The sequence below is a fragment of the Dicentrarchus labrax genome, unplaced genomic scaffold (genome assembly GCF_905237075.1).
Source record: "Dicentrarchus labrax unplaced genomic scaffold, dlabrax2021, whole genome shotgun sequence".
NCBI classification, from domain to species: domain Eukaryota; kingdom Metazoa; phylum Chordata; class Actinopteri; family Moronidae; genus Dicentrarchus; species Dicentrarchus labrax.
In genome coordinates, this window is record NW_026136710.1 from 9400216 (window position 1) to 9426088 (window position 25873).

At 42.8% G+C, this 25873-nt stretch overlaps 1 protein-coding gene across 1 annotated transcript; it reads left to right on the forward strand.

The window, feature by feature from the left end:
• The first annotated feature begins 2119 nt into the window (after window positions 1-2119).
• LOC127370456 (inactive tyrosine-protein kinase PRAG1) lies at window positions 2120-22100 on the forward strand. Its single transcript, XM_051412529.1, has 6 exons — window positions 2120-2402; window positions 5980-6324; window positions 6431-8169; window positions 14960-15105; window positions 16752-17518; window positions 19356-22100. Exons 2-6 carry the CDS (start codon window positions 6055-6057, stop codon window positions 20514-20516), a joined length of 4083 nt encoding a protein of 1360 aa, XP_051268489.1. The 5' UTR covers window positions 2120-2402; window positions 5980-6054; the 3' UTR covers window positions 20517-22100.
• The last annotated feature ends 3773 nt before the right edge of the window (window positions 22101-25873 follow it).

The following is a 25873-nucleotide window of genomic DNA, read 5'->3' on the forward strand; positions in this document are numbered from 1 at the left end:
AGTGCTGCTCATATTTCAGCATCCTGACGTTGTATCTGTGGCTGGGCAGTTTATGATTGGCTGTTCTCCAACAGCATCCTCATGTTGCAGTTTGCAGAGACGTTGCCTCTATCCCAGTCTCTCTTTCTCGCACAAGCTCACATGCGTCTGCGGCATGTCAACAAACTGCTAATTCATCAGTGTGCATCGTGTGGCTGAAGCTCTCATGGACGGCCATTAAGTGGCTCTGAATCTTTTCATAATTTTAGGGAGTGTTATAAAAGATAAGCAACACCAAATGTTTTATAGGGTGAACTGTACACAGCCTGACAACTTCAGCTCCATGCCAGCACGACCAAGAACTGCACAAGTATATGTGGCGTGCAATGGCCTACATGCAGATTTATCTGTAATCATTTATACATATGATATGGTAGGTGGTTTGGTGGGTATAACATGGGAATCAAGGAAGAATCTGGCCAAATAAAAGGATATTTTCCCACACTTTTCCCTTTTTTGTTTCTAAATCACTCTTGTAAATTTCCTCACTATGTAATTTCTACTGAAGAAATGATGTGGGAAAAAATCTTCCGCTACTGCAGTGTCCAAAAGTAATTCCAACCCCCCGCCATGCTCCTCTAATCTGGGTGTTCCCACAACATCTCAGCACTAAAATCTTGACTCGTGATGGAAGATTCTCTCGGTGCGTCTTGGGAAACAGTTTTATATGACAGCCCTTGCAGAGTAACACCCCTTGTAGTTGACAAGACAATTCTTAGCACAAATACACTGGAACAGGACATGCCTTTTACTGCTTGAATTTACCCTCAAATGAAATGTGTAATTTGCATTGTTGCTTGAGCAAAAAGGCTAAGTATAAACAGTAGAATGTGTCTAGAAGTTTCCCAAACTTCCTTCTATATTCTTAGGCTAAGCACAAGCTATTTGAATTACCCTATTAGCAGATTTATTACATGCTCTTTGCTACCAAAAATAGATGCAATGCAACAAACTCTTAATCCTCTTGAGAGGATTGTGACTCTTTCCAAATTCAACAGGTGGACTTGTAAAAGATATCACTTTTCCTGGATGCAGTCTCTGCTGCGCCACTTATGCTGATTGTCTCAGCTCAGCTATAAATCCTTGCATGAGGTTCAGGAAACTGGTGGGTTCTGTGTCCAATTGATTCATATGCATGGATGTGTTACTTTCACAGGAAATAGACTACAGCAATGGGATCCTTGGAGTGGAGGAAAGGGGTGCTGGGTTTATTCTGCCATTTTTTAAGAGAATCTGCAATTATCGATGATTTCAGGGCTTTTTGAGAAGAAGATCAAGTAAATAAAACCCAAAGGAAATGCATGAAAAGAGCAGTACAAACACAACTTAGTGCTAGATGCTGGTGCTGTTTCAGCTGCTTTAATTTAAATAAGTCAAAAAGCCAACCAATAATACCTTGTTCCAGTGTTTTTTTTCTCAGTAAGACATAAGAGGAGATGCACAGTTAAAAGGTTAATCTCTATGGATGACTGCCTTCATCCAACACAGCGGCTGTGTTTGTCACTCTGTGAGCTTTGCCTCTCCTTTTGCTGCCTGTAATGGAAACCAGCAGGGGTCCAGCCTGGCTCAGTAACAGCGCCAGTGTTTTTCTATCACTGTCACCCCAGCCATGATGAACAGAAGCAGGAGCAACCCAGGGGGTAACAGGAGGGAAAAGGGCAGCAAAACCCAGGGAAGCTTGTATACATCCACCTTCCCCACATCAAAAGGGCTTCTGATAAAGATTGATTGCTTGTGGAATAAACCTGCAAAGCCAAGTGGGGTTTTTTGAAACCAAAAAAAGGGTTTGTTTTCTTTTAGTGAAACCTTGAATTCCTTGTAACTTCCAATTTTCTTTTTTTGGGGGGGGGGGTTACAGAACTTGCCAAACTCTAATGTGTAATTTTCTGCAAATCAAATCACATGCTGAAAGGTTGTTGTTCTTTTTATAAAAAAAAAATTCCTATGACAGCTACTAGGACAAAAAGCCTTAATGAGAATCTGTGAGTGTGGCTACTGGCCCAGACTGCATGGTTGTTATGAGCTCCTCCCACCACCTCCTTGTGCTCTCCCCACGCTGCTGCAGAGGACTCCTGCTCCGCCTCAGCACTCCACCTCTGCACAGTGCAACAGAAGCAGCAGCAGCAGCAGCAGCAGCAGGAGCATGCCCGACTGGAGGCGAAACCAGCCTGCAGCAGCACAATCTCCTGGGTCATTAACCTGTCGCATGTGGGATACGTAAAGACAGACGGATATCTGCTTCTGCGGGAATCAGAAGAGCAGCAACGATACAGCTGTGTTCTTTAATTATTATTTTTTGTCTGAGTTTTTTTTTTTTTTTTTGGAGAGCTTTTGTGTTGCCAGGGAAGAGAAGGTCCGAGCAGGTAAGCAGTCAGTCACTAGATAACCTTGGCTACTTTAGCATGGTTACATTGTAGCTGTAGCCCTTTATACACCTATGTTGACGGTTCAGCGATACAGGTTGGGGGGCCAAGTTGTTACTGTTATATTTTATTCATGTGTTGTATTAATGCAGATATTGAAAACATAGCCATTTCCCCCCCAGTTCTCCCAGTGCACGAGGACATAAAGGATTTTTTTTTTTTTTTTTTTTACAATAACCTAGCGTAAAGCAAACTTGGCTACAGGCGAGACAAGTGTTTAGCCAAAAAAAATCATCTTATCACGTCTATGAAAAACGAAGTCTTCAGTCGAAACACGTGGAGTTGTGTAGCCAGTGTCGAATATGTGTTAAAACAGGTGCTTGTAAAAGCCTCAAATGAAGCGTCTTAAGGTGGAAGTTTTGAGATATTCGTCAAAAGTTCACAAGTTTTTGGCGGAAATCCCTGCCGAGTAGGGAAAAAACAGGTTGTGCCCCCTCCTGAATGAATGGCCAGTACGAGAGTGAGGCAGGCGTGACAAATGGTGCTCGTAAAAGAATTTGTATTCAAAGTGGGTGACTACACACTGATGTGACCCGCTTATCAGACCGTTATCTGGACTGTAGGTTGTCTAATTATTGGGATTAATAATGACTGGACTCGTTATTCTGTGGGCAATTTCATTCATTTGAGTGTATGTGCTTTTTGTTTCTTGTTTTTTTTTTTTTTTTTTTTTTGGCATGGCGCAGCAATTCCGTAAAAAGCAGCCAGCAGGCTAATGCAGTGAGTTATGTTACAGTAACCCTAGAATAATAACATTAGATCACCTATAGGCTACTTCTTTAAGACTCGCGCGCGTGTGTGCGCGTGTGCTGGTGTGTTAAGGGTGGGCGGGGGGTGGGGGGGCAGATGGGTCTGCTGCTGGTGCCTTCTTTCTGGTGCATGAGGATTCAGACAAAGTGCAGTTTTACTAGTTGTTGAGTGTTGATGCGCCCTCTAACCTTTACCTTAATTACTCCTCTTTGTCGCCATATCTGTGGGCCATTTAAACTGCTGCCATCCTGTCTGACCCTGCAGCCTGACTGCATTCTCCAGTGCATTACAACATCTTAGCTCAAAGCAAATACCCAGTTTTGTGTTTTCAAGGGAAATCCCGTGTACAATTTTAGCTTTTAGACTGGTTGTTAAAGAGTCCCTCAGATTAGGGTTTTTAATTTCCCAGCACAAATGAATATGTCTTTTGAGACATCTAGTGGTCAGGTGACTGTGTGTGTGTGTGAATGTGCAGTGTGTGTGCAGAGGTCACGGGGATAATGTGGATGGTGACTTTGAGGGTCATAACGTCTAATTAGGTGGTAAATTCCACATCGGACCAACATCCACCCTCGAGTCATTTTTCTTTGCATTTTTCTAGCCCCAGACTTCTAACGTGCTCATGAGATATTTTTCATAGTCTGTGTTTTATTATGAAGGCTTGGATTTTGTCATAATGGCTGAACTTCTGTCGGTTGTGCCCTGCGTGTGTGTTTTTTTTACAAGTGAGAAATATTGGACCTTGAGCTTGAGAAGGTGTGGGGAATGTAGACAGCGGGGTCTATCTCTGTTCAAACAAGCAGGGCTGAACATGTAAACAAGAGCTGGTACAACCTAAACTGGGGTGCAATTTGAGATATGTGTCAGTTTTCTTTGATTCCCTGCTGAGAAAGTGGACCAACAGAGACTATAGTGTCCCTGTCAGTTTGGTCTTAACTTACTAATACATACCGTGACAGTGCTCTGTCTGTCTGTGCATTGTTGTAGCCCAATTGTCCCATAAACCCCCCTAGACATGCTCCTGACTGACAGTCTTTTCTCTAAAGCAACAGGCCTAGTAGCCTAATGATGTGTGTGTGTGTGGGTCTCCAGTCAGTCATCACTTCATATGACTCATATGCAATGCTATAAGATGTTAGGCAAGACTCTGTTTCCTCTGTTGTCGCAGGAACGGTTAAACAAACAGTAAGCTGGAGGGTGCTTTCCTGCCCAAACTGAGTCAGGCAGAACAAAGCAAAATGTAAACATGCATTATCTTTACCAACAGGAAAACTCTTCATTCTGATAGGACTAGTAGATCGCAAGGTTTTAATAATGGAGCATTAACAAGTTTCATTCCTTATTTTTTTGTTCTTTTATTTTTTTTCTTTCTCAAATGTAGCATTTGGAGTAAAATCAAGATTCACTGTGACTAAAAGAATGCCTAATATAACGGTAATATTAAGGCTACCTGAGAGCATATATAGGCCCCTTTTCATTGTCTTTGGAGAGTAATTATTCATCCTCCCGCTTCCTCTGTTTCTTTCTGGATAATGAGTCTAGATAGTGGGCTAATGTTGCACTGTGTCATTGCAGCACCTTGTTGAGAGGCAATTAAAGCCGTGTAAAGAACATAAAGAGGGACACCCAGATGCAAGGAAAGGAAACAAATGATGTCTCCGAACTGGTGTTGATCCTCTCACTGTCAGTCCAGTTAAACAGGACACACAGGGGGAGAGGAAGTGTGTGTGTGTGTGTGTGTGTGTGGGTGGGTCAGTTTGTTTTTTAGAGAGGTAGGACACACATGTGGAGGTTTGTGTGTGTGTAGAGGGGGGAAGGGAGGTTGTTGTGGGTGTGAGATTCACCCTGGTGAGACTTGCGCCTTTAGACATTCTTGACATTCCGACCTCCGGGATGCTTGAGGCTCCTCCGTCTTCTTCTAGCATGTTGGGGGCTGCAGAGGACTCTGGAGGGCTTTTATGTCACAAGGCTCACACCGACAGGCCCTTTGGTTGAACAGAAACCATATACCCTCTAATTTAGGAGGCCATGGGAACAAGTAGCACGGCAGACACCAGGTCTTATTCAGTTACATACGCAGATGACACTTAAATCTTAGTGGAGGTCTTATATGAGCTTAGATGTTTGAACCTTTTTTTAACTTTTTGGGGTTAAGATTACATCTTGATTTAAAAAATCCTATATTTCAGGCAAAAACTTAAAGATGTACCAGTCGAACATTTTCCCTCCCGATTCTATAACCTTTACTCAGGGTATCTGTCGAGTACAAATTCGATACCCATGCTCTCTTTATCTTGAATTTGAAATATGTTTTTTGTAAGGTAGTGTTAGGCCAGAGATCGCTGCGACACTAAACAGTTGGAGGCCCTCCACAACTGAACAAAAGCAAAAATGCAGATTTTTATATGATATTGGCTAAGAAACTGTATTTAATGTGAATTGTTCATGTCATGGCTGCAAACCAGATCTGCTTAATGTGGTCAGTATCTGGGCCAATATTAATTTGGTGTATGGGATTGGTGCATCTCTTGGCAAAGTTTGAAAACCAGAAAGGTTCTGGAGGAAATTATGGGCTCTATTGTAATACAAGCAGTTTTACTTGGTTGCAAAGACACATAAGATTGTGATTATGACAACGTATGGGCAAAAAATTACATAGAAAACATGACTTCATTCTTCTAACAATGTACCTCATTCTTTTTTCTCTCTCCTCTACATACTGCCTTGTGATCAACATCTTGTGATGTTGCAACCTTCTGTGGGCCAGCCATGACAATTCATCCTGTATCTGCGCGACCACTCAACAGCCACTTCTGACAAAACCTTATTTAGTAAACCAAAGATGTCAGCGTGCAGTGACTTTGCAGAACACGTGTGGAAACCTGGCTCTTGTAAGAACTGCTTCCACCCGCTTAGTGCACACCACAAGACTGTCGGGGGCCTGGGTGGCAGTGCGCCAGCCGCTTGTTTGAAGAGCAGCCTGGGAGGTGATGAAGAAGCTGAAGTAACAGCACCTTCGCCCTACAGCAAGCCAACCATCGCTGTCAAACCCACTATGATGAGTCTTGACACCAACGAGTCGATGACTGATGTCAACATGAACATAGAGCAGGTGATTTTATTAAATGTCTCCTTTCTGCAACAACCCTTACAGCTTTTTTTACTGTACAGAATGATTAATCTGTTCTTTAATGTGTGCTCATGTTTATGTGTGATAGGAGAACACAAAGAGCCCGGTTGAGCGTCTGGGCCTGAAGAAGCTCTTGGACCTGTCGTCTCTTTACATTGACAGTAATGGCTGCAACAAGGCCCATAGAGAGGCGGTTCTCCAGAGTCCTGAAACCAAGATGGGCTACAACAACTGCTTCTCCTTATCCTCCAACATCCTGCCTAAAGACTCCATGATTATCAGCAATATCTTCATCACCCAGGAGGAGGGTAGAGGTTCTCAGAGTTTAAAGAAGAATGCCAATGGAGACACTTGTAGGCAGCAGAATACAACCACCACTAGAACCAAGAGCACTTATAATGGAATTGGTGTGACTACCAGGACAAATTGTCAGGAGTCTCATCAGGCATCTGTGGATATACCCTTTTCTGTGGATATTGTTCCTTCCAGTCCCGCCACAGTTCATAGCAATGGTATCAGCAGTGGGAGTACTGCTACTATTACGACTAAGACATCCAGCACTTCCCCCACCACAGCCTTAAGTGTAGACACCACTAGCCACAATCCCCCGCCATTCCTCCAATCTCCTCCCATCCTGTCTAAACAGACCAGCCTATCGGACTCTACTTGTTCTTATCGTAGCAGTACAGATTCACTTCCTGGGGCAGAGGGGTCGGGAGGAAGACAAGGTAGGTCAGGGAGCCCTCAGAGCCCTCCAGCCATGGGTAGCTCAAAGTCAACTCCCAGCTCTCCCAGTGGACAGCCAAACTCTGAACCCATTTATGCAGAAAGCACCAAGAAAAAGCGCAGGCCGCAAGGAAATGGGGTGCAATCCCATCCTGAGTCCCAAAACCAGATAAAGAACTCGTCCCAGGGCTCTGAGCTTTCAGGAGAGAGTCAACGGGCTACCATCACTGTGATGGCCACTCACACAGAGGACAACAACAGGACTTTCTACCTGAGCAGTCCAGATTCAGCCATCAGCACCCAAAGCCACTTCAGCCCCACAGCACGTAAAGACCCCAGCAGCCCGGCCTTCCGCTGGCCTAGCCCCAGTCACAGCGCACCCTCTTTGGTCACAGAAGCTAGCCTAGGCCCAACTCTCTATCCAAAGCCTCAGTCTAGCCCACCCATTCCCCCGAAAAGGACCACCCGTTCCCCGAAACTGGGAACCTCTAGCCTCTCACCGTCCATGTCTTCTCCAGTCCCTCTTCCTGATCTCCCCAAACTGGGCATCTCCAGTCTCTCACCATCCATCTCATCACCTGTCCCTCTGCCTGAACTTTCCATGCTTTTCCTCGTCTCTGCCAGAGAGGGCCACTTCAAGGTCCATACAGAGAACCACAGCGCAGCAGCGTCTGAACGCTGGCAGAAGCCTCATCACCACAGTTCTAGCTGGAACTGTCGCATCGAGGAAGAAGAGGAAGAGGAGGAGAGAGAGCGGAAAGAGGGGGAAAAGAAGAAACTGGCAGCCAACCCAGGGACAACCTCTCGGGTGACAGGCCTGGTCAATGGTGCCGCTGTCTGGAAGGAAGCCAGGGACTGGAAGGCCCACAGCAGCCCCCCTCCGATGACAGAGCCAGGCACGGCCCCCCCGGCTGCCCCCAACAATGGTGCCTGTCAGGGGGAGACTGAGGGCACCGGTGCAGAGGAGGAGGGCAAGCATAACGGGAGCATGCCGGCCAGGCAACCGTTGCATGGCGGCTCATCAGAGCTGCTGGCAGCAGGGAAAGGAGCTGCCAACAATGAACCCAACCCACCGCCTCCCCCACCTAAGAAACTGCACAGGTAAGAAGAACAATGAACTTTTTGTTTGGAATTTAGACATTCAATTATTAACCCTTTAAATCAGATATAACCTTAGTACTGTATTAATCTAGGACTATAAGTGTAATTTGTTATTGATTTATCTTTTTCAATTAATCATATTGTCAGTGAAATGTCAGAAGTAATGACAAAATGCCAGTAAGAAGTTAGCCAAAGTCTGAGGCAATAACATACTGAGTTTTACCAATAGACACAAACATCAAGATATTCAGTTTACAACATGAAGGAATGAAAAGTGTGCAATTCTTAATAATTGGGAAGCTGTAACCACCAGATGACAAGAATTTTGTCTAGATAACAGACTTGGATGATGTCTGGAGATTATTAGTGGCATCTCACCGTCATTCAGCTCCTGAAGTGGGTGGTTTTCTTTTACAGAACTACATTTTGTGCTATGTTTTTTATTTTTTATTTTTTGTTCAATGCAGCGGAGAAGGTTCGGTGGTGCAACGTATCACCTACTATGAATTTTTCATAATACTCTTTATACTAAATAAAGACAAAGCACAGTAAATACACCAGCTATTTTAAGTAAGGGTTGGTCTTAAATATTGTTTAGGATAAGGCAGCTGTGTAAAAAGAAAAAGTCTAATAGAGGTTTAATTACACACTTGTATATACCATACCCTTGCAGTAAGATAAATGCTATCCATTTATCAAACTTGAACTGCCCATTATAGCACATATTGCGTGCCTGTCCTTCAGTCTCCTACCTGTGACGTGCATTAGAATTAATGTGACTGTAATTCAGCAATGAGACTGTAGTTTCATTATATTCCATAATTTAGCACTTACAACATGCACTTAGCCTAAATGCATAAATGCGTTTGCGCCCCGGTGGGAGAGTAGATATATATATATATATATATATAGTGCTGGTGCTGCTTATGGAATATATTGTCTGACTGTGTGTATGTGCACATACATGCATCTTACTGCAGTGATCTGTGTGAATCGTATTGTGCCTTCTCCTTTCATAGCATCATTATTCAGCATTGAATCAGCCTCCATTCTAGCGCCTTGTGATCATTCAGACTGTTCCGGCATATTCCTCAATGCAGGCCTTGTTCTATTCATGCTAGTAATGTGACTTTTTCAATTCTAATTAACACACAAAATGAGCCTGTTAAATAGTCCCCTGCTGTGTCACGTTGCTGTAAATTTGTTTTGGCTGCAGCACAATAGACAGAAGTGTAAAAAAAACGGGCCTTGTTCCATTGATATTGTCATACAAGGACAAAGCTGTCATTAGCGGGCATTCAGATGCATCTTTGGGCAAAAAAAATATGTCACTGTTGGCATGATTGTGCTTTACATGCACAACATTGACATGTTGCTGCTGAAATACACATCCTGGTTATTTTTATGGCTTAGCAACCATATTTAATTCCAACTTGCAGGATATGCAGAAGATACATTTTCACCTTTATTTAAGACGCGCACTATTGCGACCTTTGCACACATGCTTTAACCTGAGTCTGCACGAGGCTAAGAATACTCTGCGCTGTCTGAGTCAGCTACCCAAAGCAGAAACAGAAAAGAGGCCTTGTGTTGCAGTTAGTAGAGCATCAAATGATCTGCTCAAAATAAACTTCACTTTGTCGGGGATAGCACGATGAGGTGTAACACACGACCGTGACTTCCTCAAAAGAAACAGATGTTCTACCATCTTGAGCTGCTCGAGTCAGCAAATGTTGAGTGTGAATGTTTTACTGTCAAAAAGTGGATTTCAAGGGCCCTTATGTTTGTGGTAATTCTAGTAAGGACCCATTTCTCCTGTTATGACATTGCCGACATTCTGCACTGATAAAAATACACCTTGTTGAAGCACATGTGGGAACGCGCTTCGAGCCAGCCAGCGACAGTTGTGGCTTTCTGGTGCTATAAGTTTATCAGCAGGTGTAGTGTGTTTTTAATCAACAAGTGTCCCTGGTCCCCAGGCACGTACTGGAAACTCAATGACAAAGTGTTGCAGGCAATCACAATCTAAACCTTATCGGCAAAGCAATCAAAATGTCATGACAAAAAGGGGAATCTTGTGTGGAATGAATAGAAAATGTTTACAATACAAAGACACACATGCAACATGCACCCTGTGAAGCTGCATTTTCATGTGCTGAATCATTTAAAAGCCCAGATGGTTTGAAAAATCCACCTTTGAGAGCTTTTGATCTCAGTGGAAAACCCCAAATTTTCCCTCTATTATTCCTCGTAAATAGGACAACCTACATATCATCAGCCTAAGAGGTGTGTTTGTGTTTGTGTATATGTCCATGACATGCATGAGTTTATGAGCAAATACTGTCTTACGTGGAAAGGCGTGTCAACTAGTCAGTGAAGGTTGCCAAAGGGAGGAGCGTAGCGAACAGATTGTTGCCCCCGGCAACTCCCAAACTGTCCCCAGTCTGGCAGTCGGTTGCCACCAATAGAAGTAGAATTTATAGATCAGCAATGTGGATTTAAGTCCACTGAGTTTGACTTGGGTTTGTATTGCCTTTTGCTCTGTAAACTATGGTTCCATGGCGTGCTGCCCCTCCCTGCACAGATCCATCCTGATTCCTTCTGTGCAGCAGAACAGATAGCATCTTGTTGCCGCCTGACAGACCTAAAGCTGCGCCAAAGTGAACTACTAGGTCAATGAGTGAAGGCTATATATGAGATATGGGTGCTTTAATTTTGCGCATCTAATGGGTGCTGTTGCGTTTCCTGCTGAGAGAGACTTTAAATACACATATGACTCGTGTGGAGCCAGGGTTGTGTTACTACACATGGCGGGGCTTTAGAGAGCCACTGGCCTGATCCAGGGGCATTTTGCGCCCGCCTGCCCGACAAGGACCTCTGCCTCTTCAGAATGAGGTAGGCACCTGATGGCATCTTTTTCTCATACGTGTCCTTGGTAAGAGACTATCTATCATTAGACTTGTGAAGGGAAGTGGTGATGTTCTTGTTCACACAGGAAAATGGTGAAGTTGAAGATGTGTTTCAGGAAGGTCGTAATAAAACACAGAGCCTTTAGTGGTAAGCGCAGGCCTCTGCTTGTTTTCATACCTCTGTGAAGAGCTTATTAGTCAAAATCAGGTGACTTTGAATTGCACAGTGACAGACAGCATGTGGTCAACTTTTTGCTCATGCTTTTATTTCCTCCCTCTTTCACACCCTGCCTTTTGCTCTTCTTCTTATCTCTGCTAATAGTTTTTTACTTAAATTACCTTGTTCTTTTATTTGGTCCCATCCTGTTGGTGAGATTAAAAATGTGCTAAATTGAGTATGAGAATGATACTGAAGTGTGTTACTTCATGTGATTTGATGCAAACAAATAAAAGTGGTTTGTAATGAAATAGGGGACAGAGATAGCTGACAGAGAATAAGATAACAAGGCGAGGCTGGACCAGTTTGCAAAAGATAAGGACTGGTGTCAAACATTAATGGATCTTTGTTTCAAAGATATGGTTTATATGGCTATATAGCCATGGCAACTATCCTGCAATCATGGAAAAGGAACAATGCATGCCATTCTTCTCTGTGCTATATTATGACATGCACAATAACAAAAACATGCACTATTATGTAATCCAATATAACAGCAATGCAATAAATGGTACCTTTTGTGAGTTTATATAATAGAAAAGGAACCTAAGAGCACCACAATACAGTTCAATCAGTTCCTCCTTCCTTTACATTGTGAACGTTTTAAAGGTGGTAAGGGTTGTGTGAGTTGCAGTTTGAGTACAACTTGAGTCAACCTGCTGACAGTATTTAATTTCATCACTTTAAATGTTGTATAACCCGCTTGACTTACTAAAAGATTATTGTCTCTACATAAAATAGCCCCGGGAAGCAAATGTGTGTGCACCTGCACTAGGGCTGCACAATTAATCGAAATATTAGCAAAATCGCAATATGGTCAAGTACAGTATGCAAATCGCTGTAATGTTTGAATAAAGGTAAAATGTATGACAAAACAGCATTATAATGAAGTACTGTAGTGCTGCAGGAGAGCACTGGCCTACAAATGTTGTTTTCCTGATTTAAGAAAACATGTTTTTTTGGTACAGACCCCTAAATGTTTTTAGTGAAAATTCAGTTTGTGATGTAAAAATCATCATTCTCACATAATCGTGAGAATAATTGCAATGTGATGTTTTTACCACATCGTGCAACCCTAATCTGCACACCCAAAAGATGTAATGAATGGATATAAAACACACTCTCAGATGTCATCATTCTATATATTTATAAAAGAGAGAAGGCCCTAAATCAGGAAGTTAAAACCAGCTGTGTGAACCTGAACAACAACCACAACAACAACAACAACAACAACAACAACACTGCAGCTTAGCTTGGGTCTGATTTTAAACTGTCACACTGCTATCTGTAGCTAGTTAGCTGTAACCCCAATCTGATCCCTTTTTAAAAACTCCCCCAGCTCCTCTCACACTGCTTTATTAATACCACACACATGTCGGGGGAGCATGTGTGTCAACAGATCCGGTGTGTTGCTTACTGTAGCGTGATTGTTTACATTCTAAATCTGGGATGCTGTCGTTGCCGGGCTGATTGCAATTGCAGAACACAAATCAATTTCTTTTCTTTTTTTTGCAAAGGAAGAGATTGTATCTATTCTGAGGAAATAAGTAATTAAGGTGTTTATTAATAGATGTTTAGGCTAAAACTGGACGTTCCAAGTAGAGTGATAAAATCCTGATGAACCTTGCCTTTTTGTGTCATGACGACATGAGACAGAAGATACTATCTAGATTTAAAAATTAGATTTTCAGTTACAGTCCTCATTTAATTTAACGCTGACTACATCCAGTTGTAGATAACCAGTGCTTGTAGTGCTGCAGTTAATTGATCAGTTGATCAAACATTTGATGGTGCTAGCTTCTCAAAATGTTAGGCTTTTTAACTTTACCTTCTCATTACAATAAACTGAATATATTTGGGTTTTGAACTGTCAAAAACTGTCATTTGGAGATTGCGCTGACCATTTTTCACATTTTTAGACATTTTATTGACCAAACCAATCAGTTAATTGTGAAAATAATTGTGAAATCAATTGATAATGAGAACACTTAGAATCCCTGCATTCTGTTACATGCAGGCCTAATCAGAGTCAAGCTCTTTTTTGCTTGTCCTTGCTCAGAAGGCTCATTCATCCATCCATGCACGTCCTCCCACAGGACACAAGCAATGACATTCTTTCACCAAGGAAAATCTCATGTTTTGGATACAAATCTGAGAGATCTAGAGTGAGACATGCACAGGCGCACACATGCACATAGACTCATAATCCCCACAGCCATTACCATTTATCCCCTGCCTCAGCATTTCCACTGCCTTTCATCCCTGGTCTTTTGTCTGTAAAATGATAGCGGATCCTTTAGCTAACTGCCCACAGAGAATACCTAACCCATTGTCTCCCCCTGTGCTCCTCTCCTTTTCCTCCCCATCTGTTTGTTCTGCTGATTTATGGTGGAATTGAAGTCAAGGGGGCCAGCAGATAAATGGATAGAGGAGTCATTTTGTGATGGAAGAGAGGAATGAGAGATGAAGGGATGGGATTGGACCCTGCTTCCCTGAGCCATTAGCGGGTATAATGAGACAAGTTGAATGGCTGTCACTCAGCCTAATTGGTCACCTTGATTAGAAAGTCTGCTCATGCACTGTTCTCATTGGTATTATAAGTGGCCATCATGATAGTCTGGCACACTAAACAGGAAGAGTGCAAAGCTAAATAAAAATGAATTATATCACAATCTTCCTCTTACAGATGAAAAGTTGAATTCATAAACAATAAAACGCACCTTTGCTCAAATCAATACCTTCAGGGCTTTTGCTGCCACATGTTCTTTAAGACATTTCTGTGGTATTTGGTGCCTTTTTATTTATAGCCTATAGAGAGATGACAGGAAACGAGTAGAGAGATGGGAAATGACTCTGGCTCTCTGTTTGTCGTTTCCTGCTTGTGGTCCCATTCTTACTCTGTCAGGTTAGTGTATGTGTTTCAGAGTGCTGTACCTATTTTGCATTGCTCTCCTATATAACACTGTAGGACTCATGATGGACAAAACCAGAGATACTGTCTTTTTATTCTTCTTCCTTCTCATAAGCTGGCACCTACATTACCCATAATGCAACCCGACTGCTGACAGTTTGGTCATAAAATGCTTTATACAAGTTTGTTGTCATATGCAGGACTAGTACTGCCCAAAACCTTTAAACAGACTTTGATGTGTACAATTGGAGCTCCCCTTTATGGCAACTAACTGAGAGAACCTGAGGCAGTTAACTGTCCTCAAGAAGGGAAGACCGAAATAAGCAAAACTACCATATCTGAGAGACTCATAACGTGTCATATGAGGTTTTGTTTTTAGTAAGGCTGGTTTGTTGCAGTCATAAATCACTGAACGCTGACCTGAACACACACTGAATCAAGAAGTGGGCCTTACTAACAAGGAAGTGAAACTACTCCTGACGCCACTTGTTCGTCATATATAATTAAACAATGTGTTCTTTCACAAGGACGTATTAGAAATATGTTGCAGATAAGAAAACATCGAGGGGAAGTGGAGTGGTTCCACATTCATAAACCGATACAGAAAAACCTACAGACTGACTACCAAGAGACACTGCACTGCCAGACAGCAACGCAGTTACAGAAAAAATATTCACAAAATATGTCGTCAATGCATTTTCTGTTTTTTTATAATATTCACTTACCCCATCTCTGTTGTTTTCTCCATTACAGAGTGTGTAGTAAGATGAGTGGCAGCAACATGGAGCTGGACCGCTGCAGCCGACAAGGGTCAGTAGAGAGCCCTACTTCATCTCTGCGGGGTCTGAGCAGTGCCAGCCTACCCACTGCCTCCACTGACAACCTGACTGCTGACACTGGTAAGAACCATTCACACCCACATTTTGGCCAGGTTAAAGGGGTTTATTTAAATATCTTGAGTGGTGCAGATCCATTGAAACATGCACAGGAGGCTGACAAAGCAAAAAATGTGTAGTTTATAGAGGTTAGTAGTGGTCTTTCCACAGGTTAACAGACATATGATTGGGGATACTGATAGCTGATATGTATTGCCTGCATGTTAGTTGTCTTGCTGTTTCAGATACCATTTCCTCACATTTAACTGTGAAGATGCACATTATCCAGAGTGAAACTGTGCAACAACAGTGAAAAGAGGAAAGGGAGCGCTGCAAGGTTTTATAGCAGCAATCTGTCAGCTTATCTTTTCTCTTCCTCTTTTGTCAAGTGCACATATACAGTTTGTTTTGAGGGGGGTGTTCATTTTCATGGCCTAGTTCAAGATTTCTGCAGTCATCAAACCTAAAACGTGGTTCGGAATAAGGGGAACGCGTCCTTGATTTAGAAATTGTCATCCTTCACATATATCTGCTTTAAACCTCTGTGGCCCTCAGACGTTTGTAATTGCTGTAGCTTCCTGGGCATAGTTGTTTGAAGAGATAATTACGGACTCTGATAACGAGGGAAAAAGGGCTTGGCTACATCCTACATTTTTGTATTTTTTTTCCTTTACAGTCTCCCCCCTCTGTGAAAGCAGTTATTGAAGACTGCACCACACAATTATCTCAGTATCTGTCTCCTCTAGTGTAATGTCAAGTTCCAACTTTAAGTCTTTAATTGACAAATGGATCATAATTGGATGGAAGATGTTGTGAGTGTCAGATTGAACCCTGGATTGTGGAAATTTCCAGCTCTTTTGAGGAAACGAGGTATGTGTTTGTACTAAGGCCGAGCAGTAGGCATTGACAGAAGGGGTGTAGTAAATAAATCAAATTCACAGCTGTCACCCAGGAGTATGTAAGTCTGTGAGTACTGTGAGGTTACAGGAAATTGATTTACAAGGAAACCAAAGATATAATATGTAAATCCAGGGAGAAGAAAGGCCTCCAGTGGTTGTTGGTCTCTATCTGTATCTGTGTCTATTTTCTAAGTCAACTGTTGTCAGTCAATTCCACTGAAGGAATAGTTCAGGAAACACGCTTATTTGTTGTTTTACTCTTCTCTATCTGTTTAATGTGAAGCAACACTCGGCAGACTGTTAGCTTAGCTTAGCATAAACACTCAAAAAAGTTGGGGTAGCAAGATCAGCCTACCAGCACCGTTTTGAAGCTCACTAATTAACATTATATCTTGTATGATTAAGCTGTACAAATAGGTGGCGGAAGGATGATTTTGTTACCTTCGGACAGGCTAACTGTTTCACCCTTTTCCCTGTGCTAAGCTGAGCTAACATATTTAACTGGTGGTTGTAGCTTCATACTTGGTATACAGAATCACTCATCTCATCTAACGCTCTGCAATAAAGCGAATAAGCAAGGTTTGTTATAATTGTGTTCTTGGCAAATTAAGTATTTTTATTGCTTTTGTTCTTTCATAACACACAAAAACTGTGTTTGTGTAAGCATTTTGTTGTATTTGACGGAGACCCTGATTATGCCGCAATGCTTATTTTCATTGTCAGTAATCGATTGGCAGACCCGCTGATGTAATTGTTTTTCTCTTTTGTTAGGTTCTCGGGATGCTACACGGATGTCTTGTTCCTCTCCATTTACCAGAAGTCCAGTGGCCTCAGCCCCAGGGTCTCCTCTCCCACCCTTCTTTAACAGCTTAACTAACCAGCCCCCTCCACTCCCGGAGAAAAAAATGGTCAACCGCACTGTTTCAGCTCCCGATAGCGCGAACGGAAAACCTTTCGTCCGAGGTTACCCACGCCTCCCATTCACTGGCTCGGAGAGCAACGTGTGTCGACCGGCTGATGTTAGCTCCCGGTCCAGTTTACCGTCCAGCCCTGTTGACCCGCGACCCATTTTCTCTTCCAACGAGTCTCTGGAGCATTGTCATGCCCTGCTAGGCCGATCCCCAAGGTCCCGGACGCTGGATGAACCACTGAAGACTCACGGGCGTCTGGGTGTCCACTGCCGAAGCAGCGTCACCTGCTCCTCCTCTCCTCAACTCAGCATACCCTTCTCAGCCTCAGAACCGGGTCTGGCACCCAATCTGGGCTCTAGCCTGCAACTCCAGACCCTTCTGAGTAACATAGACAGTAGGGAGGGAGTGTACTCCAAATTGGGAGGCCTGTATGCTGAGTCTTTGCGGCGCTTGGCTCTAAAATGTGAGGATCACTTCACTCGCTCCCAGAGAAACCCACTTAGGTTTGAGGAGAGCAACTGGTCTCTGTTCCGGCTCACCTCTAACAAGCCGAGCTGCAACGCGGGAGATGCAGTGTACTACTCTGCTGCCTGTGCCTCCGACCCCAGCAACTCCTACGCTGTAAAGGTAATCCCTAACTACTGGACCTAATTTGAAATTTTATATAGTGAATTTATTAAATATATGTTAAGTGTAACCATGATCACTTCCAGAACACCTTAAAGTTATATTCCCTAATATTACAGTCCTGATTGATTTGATGATACCCTTGGTTAATGGTGGTACCAGCAAGTGTGTTGTAATACTACAGGTCCCAGAATTCTGAGGGCAGCAAGCATCCATGAAAAGCTACTTTGTCAGAAACAAACCATTTTTTTATTAATTAAACAACAGCAGAGCACAATAAAGTTGGTCCTTGCTGTAAGTTTGAGGTGTACAGTCGCCTTCATTAGACAGTGTGGCGACTGTACACTGTAGCTGGTCCTTACTAAATGCCAACAATGATCATGCCTTACATTTTTTTAACACAGTTTAATTAACAAGTGTGGTCAGCACTAACCTCAGTTTTAATGTGAAGCAGCGGCAATGTGAAATGTTCGGTTTGGCATGAGCAATAACTTAATATGGCTCTGGTATGGCAGAGTGAACAAAACAAAATAACTTTAATGCTCAAGAGGAATAGAATTATGTCCATATTTTTTTCTTCATCATCATCACTTGATAGGTCCTACAGTTTTTTACATGGTTTGAATTGTCTTTTGGAGTTGACGGTATCTGAACACTGTCATCATTTCATGGATAGCCTTGATTTTGAACACAGAGTGCGGAAGACAATAAGTATAGGATTGTAAACAAGTGTGGGTTCAGTGTTTGGCTGTTGGCTGCTTGTTCAATGTACAGATCCTGTTTTTTCTCTCCATTCTGAGATTGTTATCAAGAGAGCAACTGGCAGCTCAACTCGAGATCATCTTCACTGTTGTTTAAGGAATAATTTGCACAGTGGGTGTTGTAAATTGATCTTTTAAGCAGGGATTTGACAGTTTAGGGATAGAACAAGGAGATTAAAATAGGGCGGTGGTCTTGTTTGTTCTTGAGCTACAGATGGGATGGCCCCATTACAGCTCAGACCTTCTGGGTATGTAGTGTAAACAACCAGGAAGAAGGGTGTGGATTCAGTCTGACTGACCTTTGTCCTAAAGTCATTAGTGTTGTACAAAGCAGCGGCTGTTTGTACAGTATGTGTTGTACCACAGCGTGTGTGCCCACAGTCTTGCTTAATATCTCTAGGCCCAATTAATCTCTACATTCCAGGCAGGATTTACAGTCAGACAAACCCCCTGTTGTCAAGGCCACACACACACACACACACACACACACACACACACACACACAACTCAATACACCATCCAGCACAAAAACTTTATGGATTGATTTTCAGGCGCGCTACAAGTGTGATGTCGACTGAAATTTAAACCCCATGAAAGTAGATTTTAGTCCAGTCAATCACAAAGAAGAGATTATATTTATAAATCTGACTCCAATGGACAATGAGAACATACTGAAATTTCATGAGACATTTGTATTTTTGTTTCAGAATTCTTATGGAAGATTTTATTCTGAGAAGTTGGTCGTTCAATTTGCAAGTTGTGGGAAGATTCCCACACTGAATCTGTAGTAGTTTACACAAGTTCAGTCCTGGCATCCACTAGCCTAAAAACAGCTTTCAGTCGTGGATTGGGTTTAAATCTGCATCAAAGACATAGATTTTGCTTGAATGAGAGCAGGAACTGGATTGGCGTTGACCTTGGAACCTCACTAACAAGAATTCCTTTCTTATTTTTCTTGGCTCCACTCCCTTCCCCGTCTCTCTGTGTGGAATTCTTTTCTCCCGCCCCCCCTGTCCCTTTCTTCTCCTTTGCTTAATCCTTTCCTCCCACTGTCCTTTGTGTTTATACCTCTCCAGATTTGCAAGAGTCCATCCATGGAAGTCAAACAGGGCCACCTCTACGGTCTGTCAGTGCAGCAGAGCATGCCTCCCCACTTCAACCTCCAGCAGGACTGTGGTCACTTCCTCGCTTGTGTCCCCCAGAGCATGTTGCCATCTGACGAAGTCAATCTGCCCACCACACCTGCTTCATCGCTGCCCCAGCCCTCCACATCTGCGCCTGGCCAACAGGTGGACCGAGAACGAGTGGTGGTCATCACCTCTGAGATCCCTCAGCAGACAGCAGCTGATTTTGTCCGGGAGTGGGAGGCGTTCCATAAATCTCAGCCTGAGGTCTACGAACGGCGTGTATGTTTTCTCCTCCTGCAGCTCTGCAATGGCCTGGAGCACTTGAAGGAGCATGGGGTCACTCACCGTGACCTCTGTCTCGAAAACCTGTTGTTGGTGCCTCATCTCCGCAGGTCCTCTCAGTTCCCCCAGCAGACCACCACTGACAACGGCACCAGCAACAGTTCAGGCGGTGTAGACATTCAGCGCCACCTTCCCCGGCTCCTCATCAGCAACTTTGCAAAGTCCAAGCGTCGTTCCTCCGAGGATGCTGTGTCGACCACTGTGGATCCTCGCATCAAACGTGACCACGCCAGATTGGCGCCTGAGATTGTCTCAGCAGCCCAGTATCGAAAATTTGACGAGTTCCAGACAGGCATCCTGATCTATGAGCTCCTCCACCAAGCCAACCCATTTGAGGTGAGCCCAGCTCTGAAGGAACAAGACTACCGCTGTGAGGAATTGCCTCCAATCCCCTCTGTCTCCCTTTACTCTATTGGCCTCCAGAGGCTGGCCCAGCTCCTGCTCCAGCCTGACCCCATCAAACGTATCCACATTCAGGAGGCCAAGCGCATACTGCAGAGTCTCCTCTGGGGCCCGAGGAAGGACCTGATGGAGCAGCAGTGGGAGAGACACGGACAGGGGGGAGGCTTCGTCGGCGGATCCCGACACGAGGGCCTCCTCAACTGGCTGGATGTGAAACGGGCCCTACTGATGATGAAGTTTGCTGAGCGTTCGCTGGAGCCGGAGAGGAACGCGGAGCTGGAGGACTGGTTGTGCTGTCAGTACTTTTCTTCGGCTCACCCTCTGTCTCTCTGCCACACTGCTGAACTGCTCTACTCGCTTAAGTGACAGCTCACTGTAGGGTTAAAGATGTCCGTGAGTGGAGCCGAAGTAATGCGTGAATGTGTGTATGAGAAAGACAAATAATGTCAAAGTTAATGTCTTGACACTATGGATGGGTCCAGTGTGATCCTTTGGAGATACTGTGAACCTACCCACCTGTTTGCGCTACTGCTGCATGCACAAGAGCCATGCATCAACCTTGCCGTCCACTTTCAGTATCCTGCTACAGACTGTCAGCTTTGCAAAGAAATAACCTGTGAAGATTCAGCTGTTTTTTAGATGTTCTTGTCACAGACATACCGACAAAATCACTAAAACATTCACTCAGACTAGAATCACTTTATGCCAGTGATGCTGATAAGTACATCGGTAAAAAAAAAAAAAAAAGGAAGAATATGGACAGTATTCATAATCCTATAATACACTTACCAAAGTTTCATGTTTGACACTGTATTGTGTGTATTTAAATATCAATTATGACATTTTACCCACTGAGAACAGGCTAATAATTCATAACCCTATTCTGTGTCAGCCAGCTTTGCAAAGTAACGCTGTGTTGTATCTACGTTATGTGCAGCTAACTTTTAAATTTGTCTGATATCTTAATAAAAATATGAGGTCACTAGCACACTTACACTGTTGCACCTTTTTTCCATCATGTTTATTCATGGGCACATAGTACTGTATACTGTGGAAACAACACAATTTCAAACCAAAATCCACCAAGAGTTGCAGAATAATTTTCTATTTCTCAATGAATACTGGTGTACTAGATAGAACAAGGCAGGCTTCCTTAAGTCTGTGTTGTGTCACAATCTTTATTCAACAGCTCTGAATAATAAAGACTTCTTCAGTTCATCCTAAGCCATACTGTCTAACTCTCTAACACAACTCCAATAGTAATTGGAGTGACTAAACAATTGGCAATGTCAGCGATTGCTTCTACTGAATGGCTGCCCAGTTTTTCCTTCTGCTTACTTTTAGTATATATTTAAATGTTTTGACATTCGTCGCAGTGCCTTTTGTTCTTTGTATATGTTACAGTGACTCCGAAGCCAAATGTAAATATTACTGATCATTCGTCCTTTGTGAAACTGGCCTTTCACAGAATGTTCCAGAACCAATTTTGTACAGCAATTTGTAGATGAGCCCAAGCAGGTCTTAAAAAGCCATGAGTATGAGCAGCAGTTTAAAAATATTTATGATATAATTTGTTATCCTGTAGTAGTCACTGGAATTTCTCTGTTTATTTTCATATGTGATTATCAAGTTATTTGTTTTCTGGCACGGCAACAGCTGGGCCTGTTTTGTTTTTGCCTCCTGTGTCCCCTGTAGGCTACAGAGAGGAAAAAAATCAAGTTATGGGTGTTTTATCTCCGAGAAATAATTTCCTAATTAAGTCCAGAGTAGCGAGAATTTAACAGCCTGCATGCAGGATTCTGTCCATGTCTGACTGATGTTTCTAATGTTGAATATTAAAGAAAAACATCGTCAGAACTCACAACTAATACATAGTTGATTTGAATTATTTTGTGTGTGCCTCACCTATTTGCATCTATCAATAAACTGTGCATATATTTTCTCACAGTATTATATGGTGTTTTTTGATTATTTTTTTAATGTATCCCCTTTTATAATATGGGCTATTTTCAACTGCCTGTATTGTGAAATGGATGAACTAATGAATAAATATGGTAAAATCTATTAGTCTTAGTCCCAGTTTGAACATATAAAATGAAACTGTTTGTGCAAATGTCTTTACTAGAGATTCAATTGTACAGAGATGACAGGAAATGAGGGCCTGATTGGAGTCCAGTCCACATGCCTTCACAGAGGAAATGTAGGATATTCTTTTATTGTACAACACGAGCAAGACTGCATACAAAGTGACCTCGTCTTTGTTATGTTTCTTGTCTCCTACTGCTCCTATTTCCCAGTTTAGAATTACAATTGCTCTGAAGTACATCATGCAAGACTGTGTGGCATCAATTGTAATTGCAGAATGAAAAACCTTAACCCTGCAAAAACCAGGGAAATATATGAGTGCCACTAGCATCAGGCAGTATGCAAATCCTCAGCAGGAAACAATATTGCAACCGAATTCATTGTTTTTCCTAAATTTCTTTGGATTGATTTTTCCAACATAATATACTTTTTAAAGGTATATAAATAAATTGTGGTCTTTTCTGCAAAGGAAATTCTCTAACCTGAACAAAACATCAGCTGGCACAAAACTCAGAGATGGACAAAGAAAGCCGAAAAACTCAACCGAAGGAGCCGCATCTGCTGAGACACAGTGCATTGCGCGGAACTACACAACAGGTTGTACATGTAGTAGAATCTCAATTTGAGTTTGGAGCCTCAGGCCAAAACAGACCCCAGACTTTTCCCCCCACCCTGATCCCTCCCTGAGAGCCGCATGTAGCGTTCTGCTTCACATCGCTCCTTCAAAACCACTGGCTGCTCCCTTGTCATAGGTGGAACTATGTTGCTATGGTGTTTTGACCAATGGAATGGCATTTCCAGGAACGCAGTCAGTCTCTGTCTCCCTCTTTCTTTCTCACACACACACACACATTATACACACTCACCGGGTGAAGCAGCCTGTTGAGCAAGAATCCAAATAACCCCCTGGAAACAACATGGCTCCCTTTCTTTGTTTGTCCAGTGAACACCGGTTAGGAGGTTGTATACTTCATTCGAGCAAATATGCATCCCAGCAAACCGTCCTCAGAGCAAGACCTAAGACGACAAAAACAAAGATATGACACCTCCCACCTCCCACAACTTGAGTATTATTACTGTATGAATGCAACTGCTTTGAGAAACATTATTTAAAGTGAAATGTAAAGGACAGTTAAAAGAAGAATCCACTCTAAAAACTCTGTTCAAAGCTAACTTATCAGCTAGGATGACTGGCCAAACATATATTTTGACTAAAACTTCCAGTCACTGGCTGCCCATAATTACTTTCTAATTACACTGTACTTTCTTTGCACATGCACTACACTTCTTAAATAAATAAATACTTCTATAGCACCCAGTACAAAGGCACAACATATATTTTTATATGTTCATGTCAACATTTCTTATGAAACCACAAGCATGATATTATGTTCCGTATATTTAAATGACTGTGGATGGGGCCACCAACTGGCACATGATTTCACCCACACTTGTGAATTCATCCCATTATCAGTTTGAATATTTTATGCTCAGTGTTGGCGGCCTTAGGAAAGCTATCTAGAAAAAAGTTCCCAGGCCAAATTTCCATTCACATTGTTACAGCACAGCCAGCAACTGATTTGACAGCAGCCCAGAGCGCTTCTGCTCCATCAGTTTCGACATAGCTGCCCATTAGAGAGTGGGTTAGCAGGGATGTCCCGTCTGTGTCCTTGCTGTTCCGGTTCTATGTTTTGACCTCACAGCCTGTGGGTTCCTGCTCGTCGCTGTTTGCAGCTAGCTGGCAACTCAAGAGCTTATTACTGCTGCATGAAGTGACACAACATGCTTCACTCCTTGGCAGATCCTGTGTTTAGGCTATGGGTTAGTCCCTTCTGCCCCGAGACTCAGCTCAAACCCTGAATCAATGGACCGGCTCTATAGGCCTTTTTCACAGATGACACAGGTGTAAATAATTCAATGAATGATGGCTGAATTCCATTTAGCTGCTTCAGTTTCAGGGTCCTGGTATTGTCTTGTGCAAGCTGGCTTAATAGGACACTATCAGGGCTTACTGGGACAATATACCTTTTTCACAGCAGCCAGTTTAACATAAAGGACAGTAGGATAAACACAGGTGTTACCTAGGTCTGTTCCATTTAGTGTAGCAGAGCATTTCCAGTGTGCCAACAAGCACGATAGCAGCACCCTGACTCTGTCTGAATAGAACAGTACCTTAATTGGTATCATTGGTAACGCCTGTGTTTACCCTACTATTTTGTGTCAAAACATCTGCTGTGAAAAAGGTATATTAGGGAAACCCAAGAGAACCAATCACATACATAGAAAGCATTTCTCTCTAATTAATTACAACAAATGAAGTGAGACTTAATGTTACCCAGCATCCCCTGGGACAATGTAGCCACAGCTGCAGTTCTCTACATGTGTTGTGCTACCTGCTGTAATTTCCGTACCTCCTGCTAACGATGGCCACATTGATTTACAGATGTGCCAGAGGCACCACAAGGTCTTATCTCACCAAACTAGAGATTACTCGTACTAGTACTGTAGGGCTCGATAGAGGTTATTCAGGACAGAGGACTTCATGGGTTGCTACGCTTGACTTCTGTGTGCTCTTCCTTTGTCTCTCTAGTGAGGAGGCCTTTAAAATGTGTGGTGCATCATATATATCAGTGAGGTAACAGCTGGCCATCAACAGGAGGAGCTGAGAAGGATTTGTGGCATGAGAGGTAGCCAGAAGGTGGAAGGTATTTTAACTATTACCCTTCCCCACATTCGAGCTTAGCAACACTGCCTCACTGATGATATAGAAATCTTCAGCTTCCCTCCTTAGTCCTTCACACTCCACGAGCCTTCAAGCTCTGGTCAGTACAGCGCTCCTGCAATTATTTGTCCTGGAATGTGTTCTGCCCCACTTGCACTTCCCCTCGACATGCTGCTTTTGTTATTCTGCAACAATAAGGTCCATTAATCTTTAATAAAACAGAAGGCAGCCTTACCACTGGCAAGAGAAAAACTCAAATCAATAACCCATGTTAAGAAGTGGAACACTGTGGAGAAATGAGAAGCCTTGCAAATTGCAGCTTCATCAAGGCCGTTCATTTCAGAGTGTTGTACGTTTGAAGGGTCCAGGCGTGTATTTTTATGAGTCTAAAAGAAATATTACATGCCAAAAAATCCCTGCTAAAAAGCGCTTCATTTCTTTATTGATACTGTTGTTTGAATTATGCACCTGTACTTTATCAGCAGTTGTAAACATTACAATTTATTGGGCAAGATGTGTCAAGAAGCAGCCATAACTTTGCATGAAAATACAATCGCAACACAGTTTTATACAATATATTGGGACAGTGTGACAGTCCAAATATGTTCCTGGTAGTATTCTGACATCTAGTGGCTCAATATCACTACTGCACTCACGGTTCAGGTTGATGCGGTAGTCTTAGTCTCACAAATCCTTGGCAAAAAGCACAAATGTAGTCATTTAGTAATTTTCTAAAATTATAGCTGCAGTAAAAACTTAAGAAAACAAGCATTTCTCATAAGTTTTGAACATTAAAAACAATAGGTTCAGCTTTAACATGACTGCCAGCATTCCTTTTTAATAATGTTTAAGAGGTCACTGGTTTGGTTACGAAATCCTGCGCCACAGCGGCCATAAATGCACACCCAGAAAGGTC

Bases quoted from the DNA above. Each gene is read 5' to 3' on its own strand.
- LOC127370456 (XM_051412529.1), top strand. From the start codon at position 6,055: ATGTCAGCGTGCAGTGACTTTGCAGAACACGTGTGGAAACCTGGCTCT. The intron at 15,106-16,751 runs GTAAGAACCATT...CTCTTTTGTTAG, and splicing joins CAACCTGACTGCTGACACTG to GTTCTCGGGATGCTACACGG. The intron at 17,519-19,355 runs GTAATCCCTAAC...ATACCTCTCCAG, and splicing joins GCAACTCCTACGCTGTAAAG to ATTTGCAAGAGTCCATCCAT.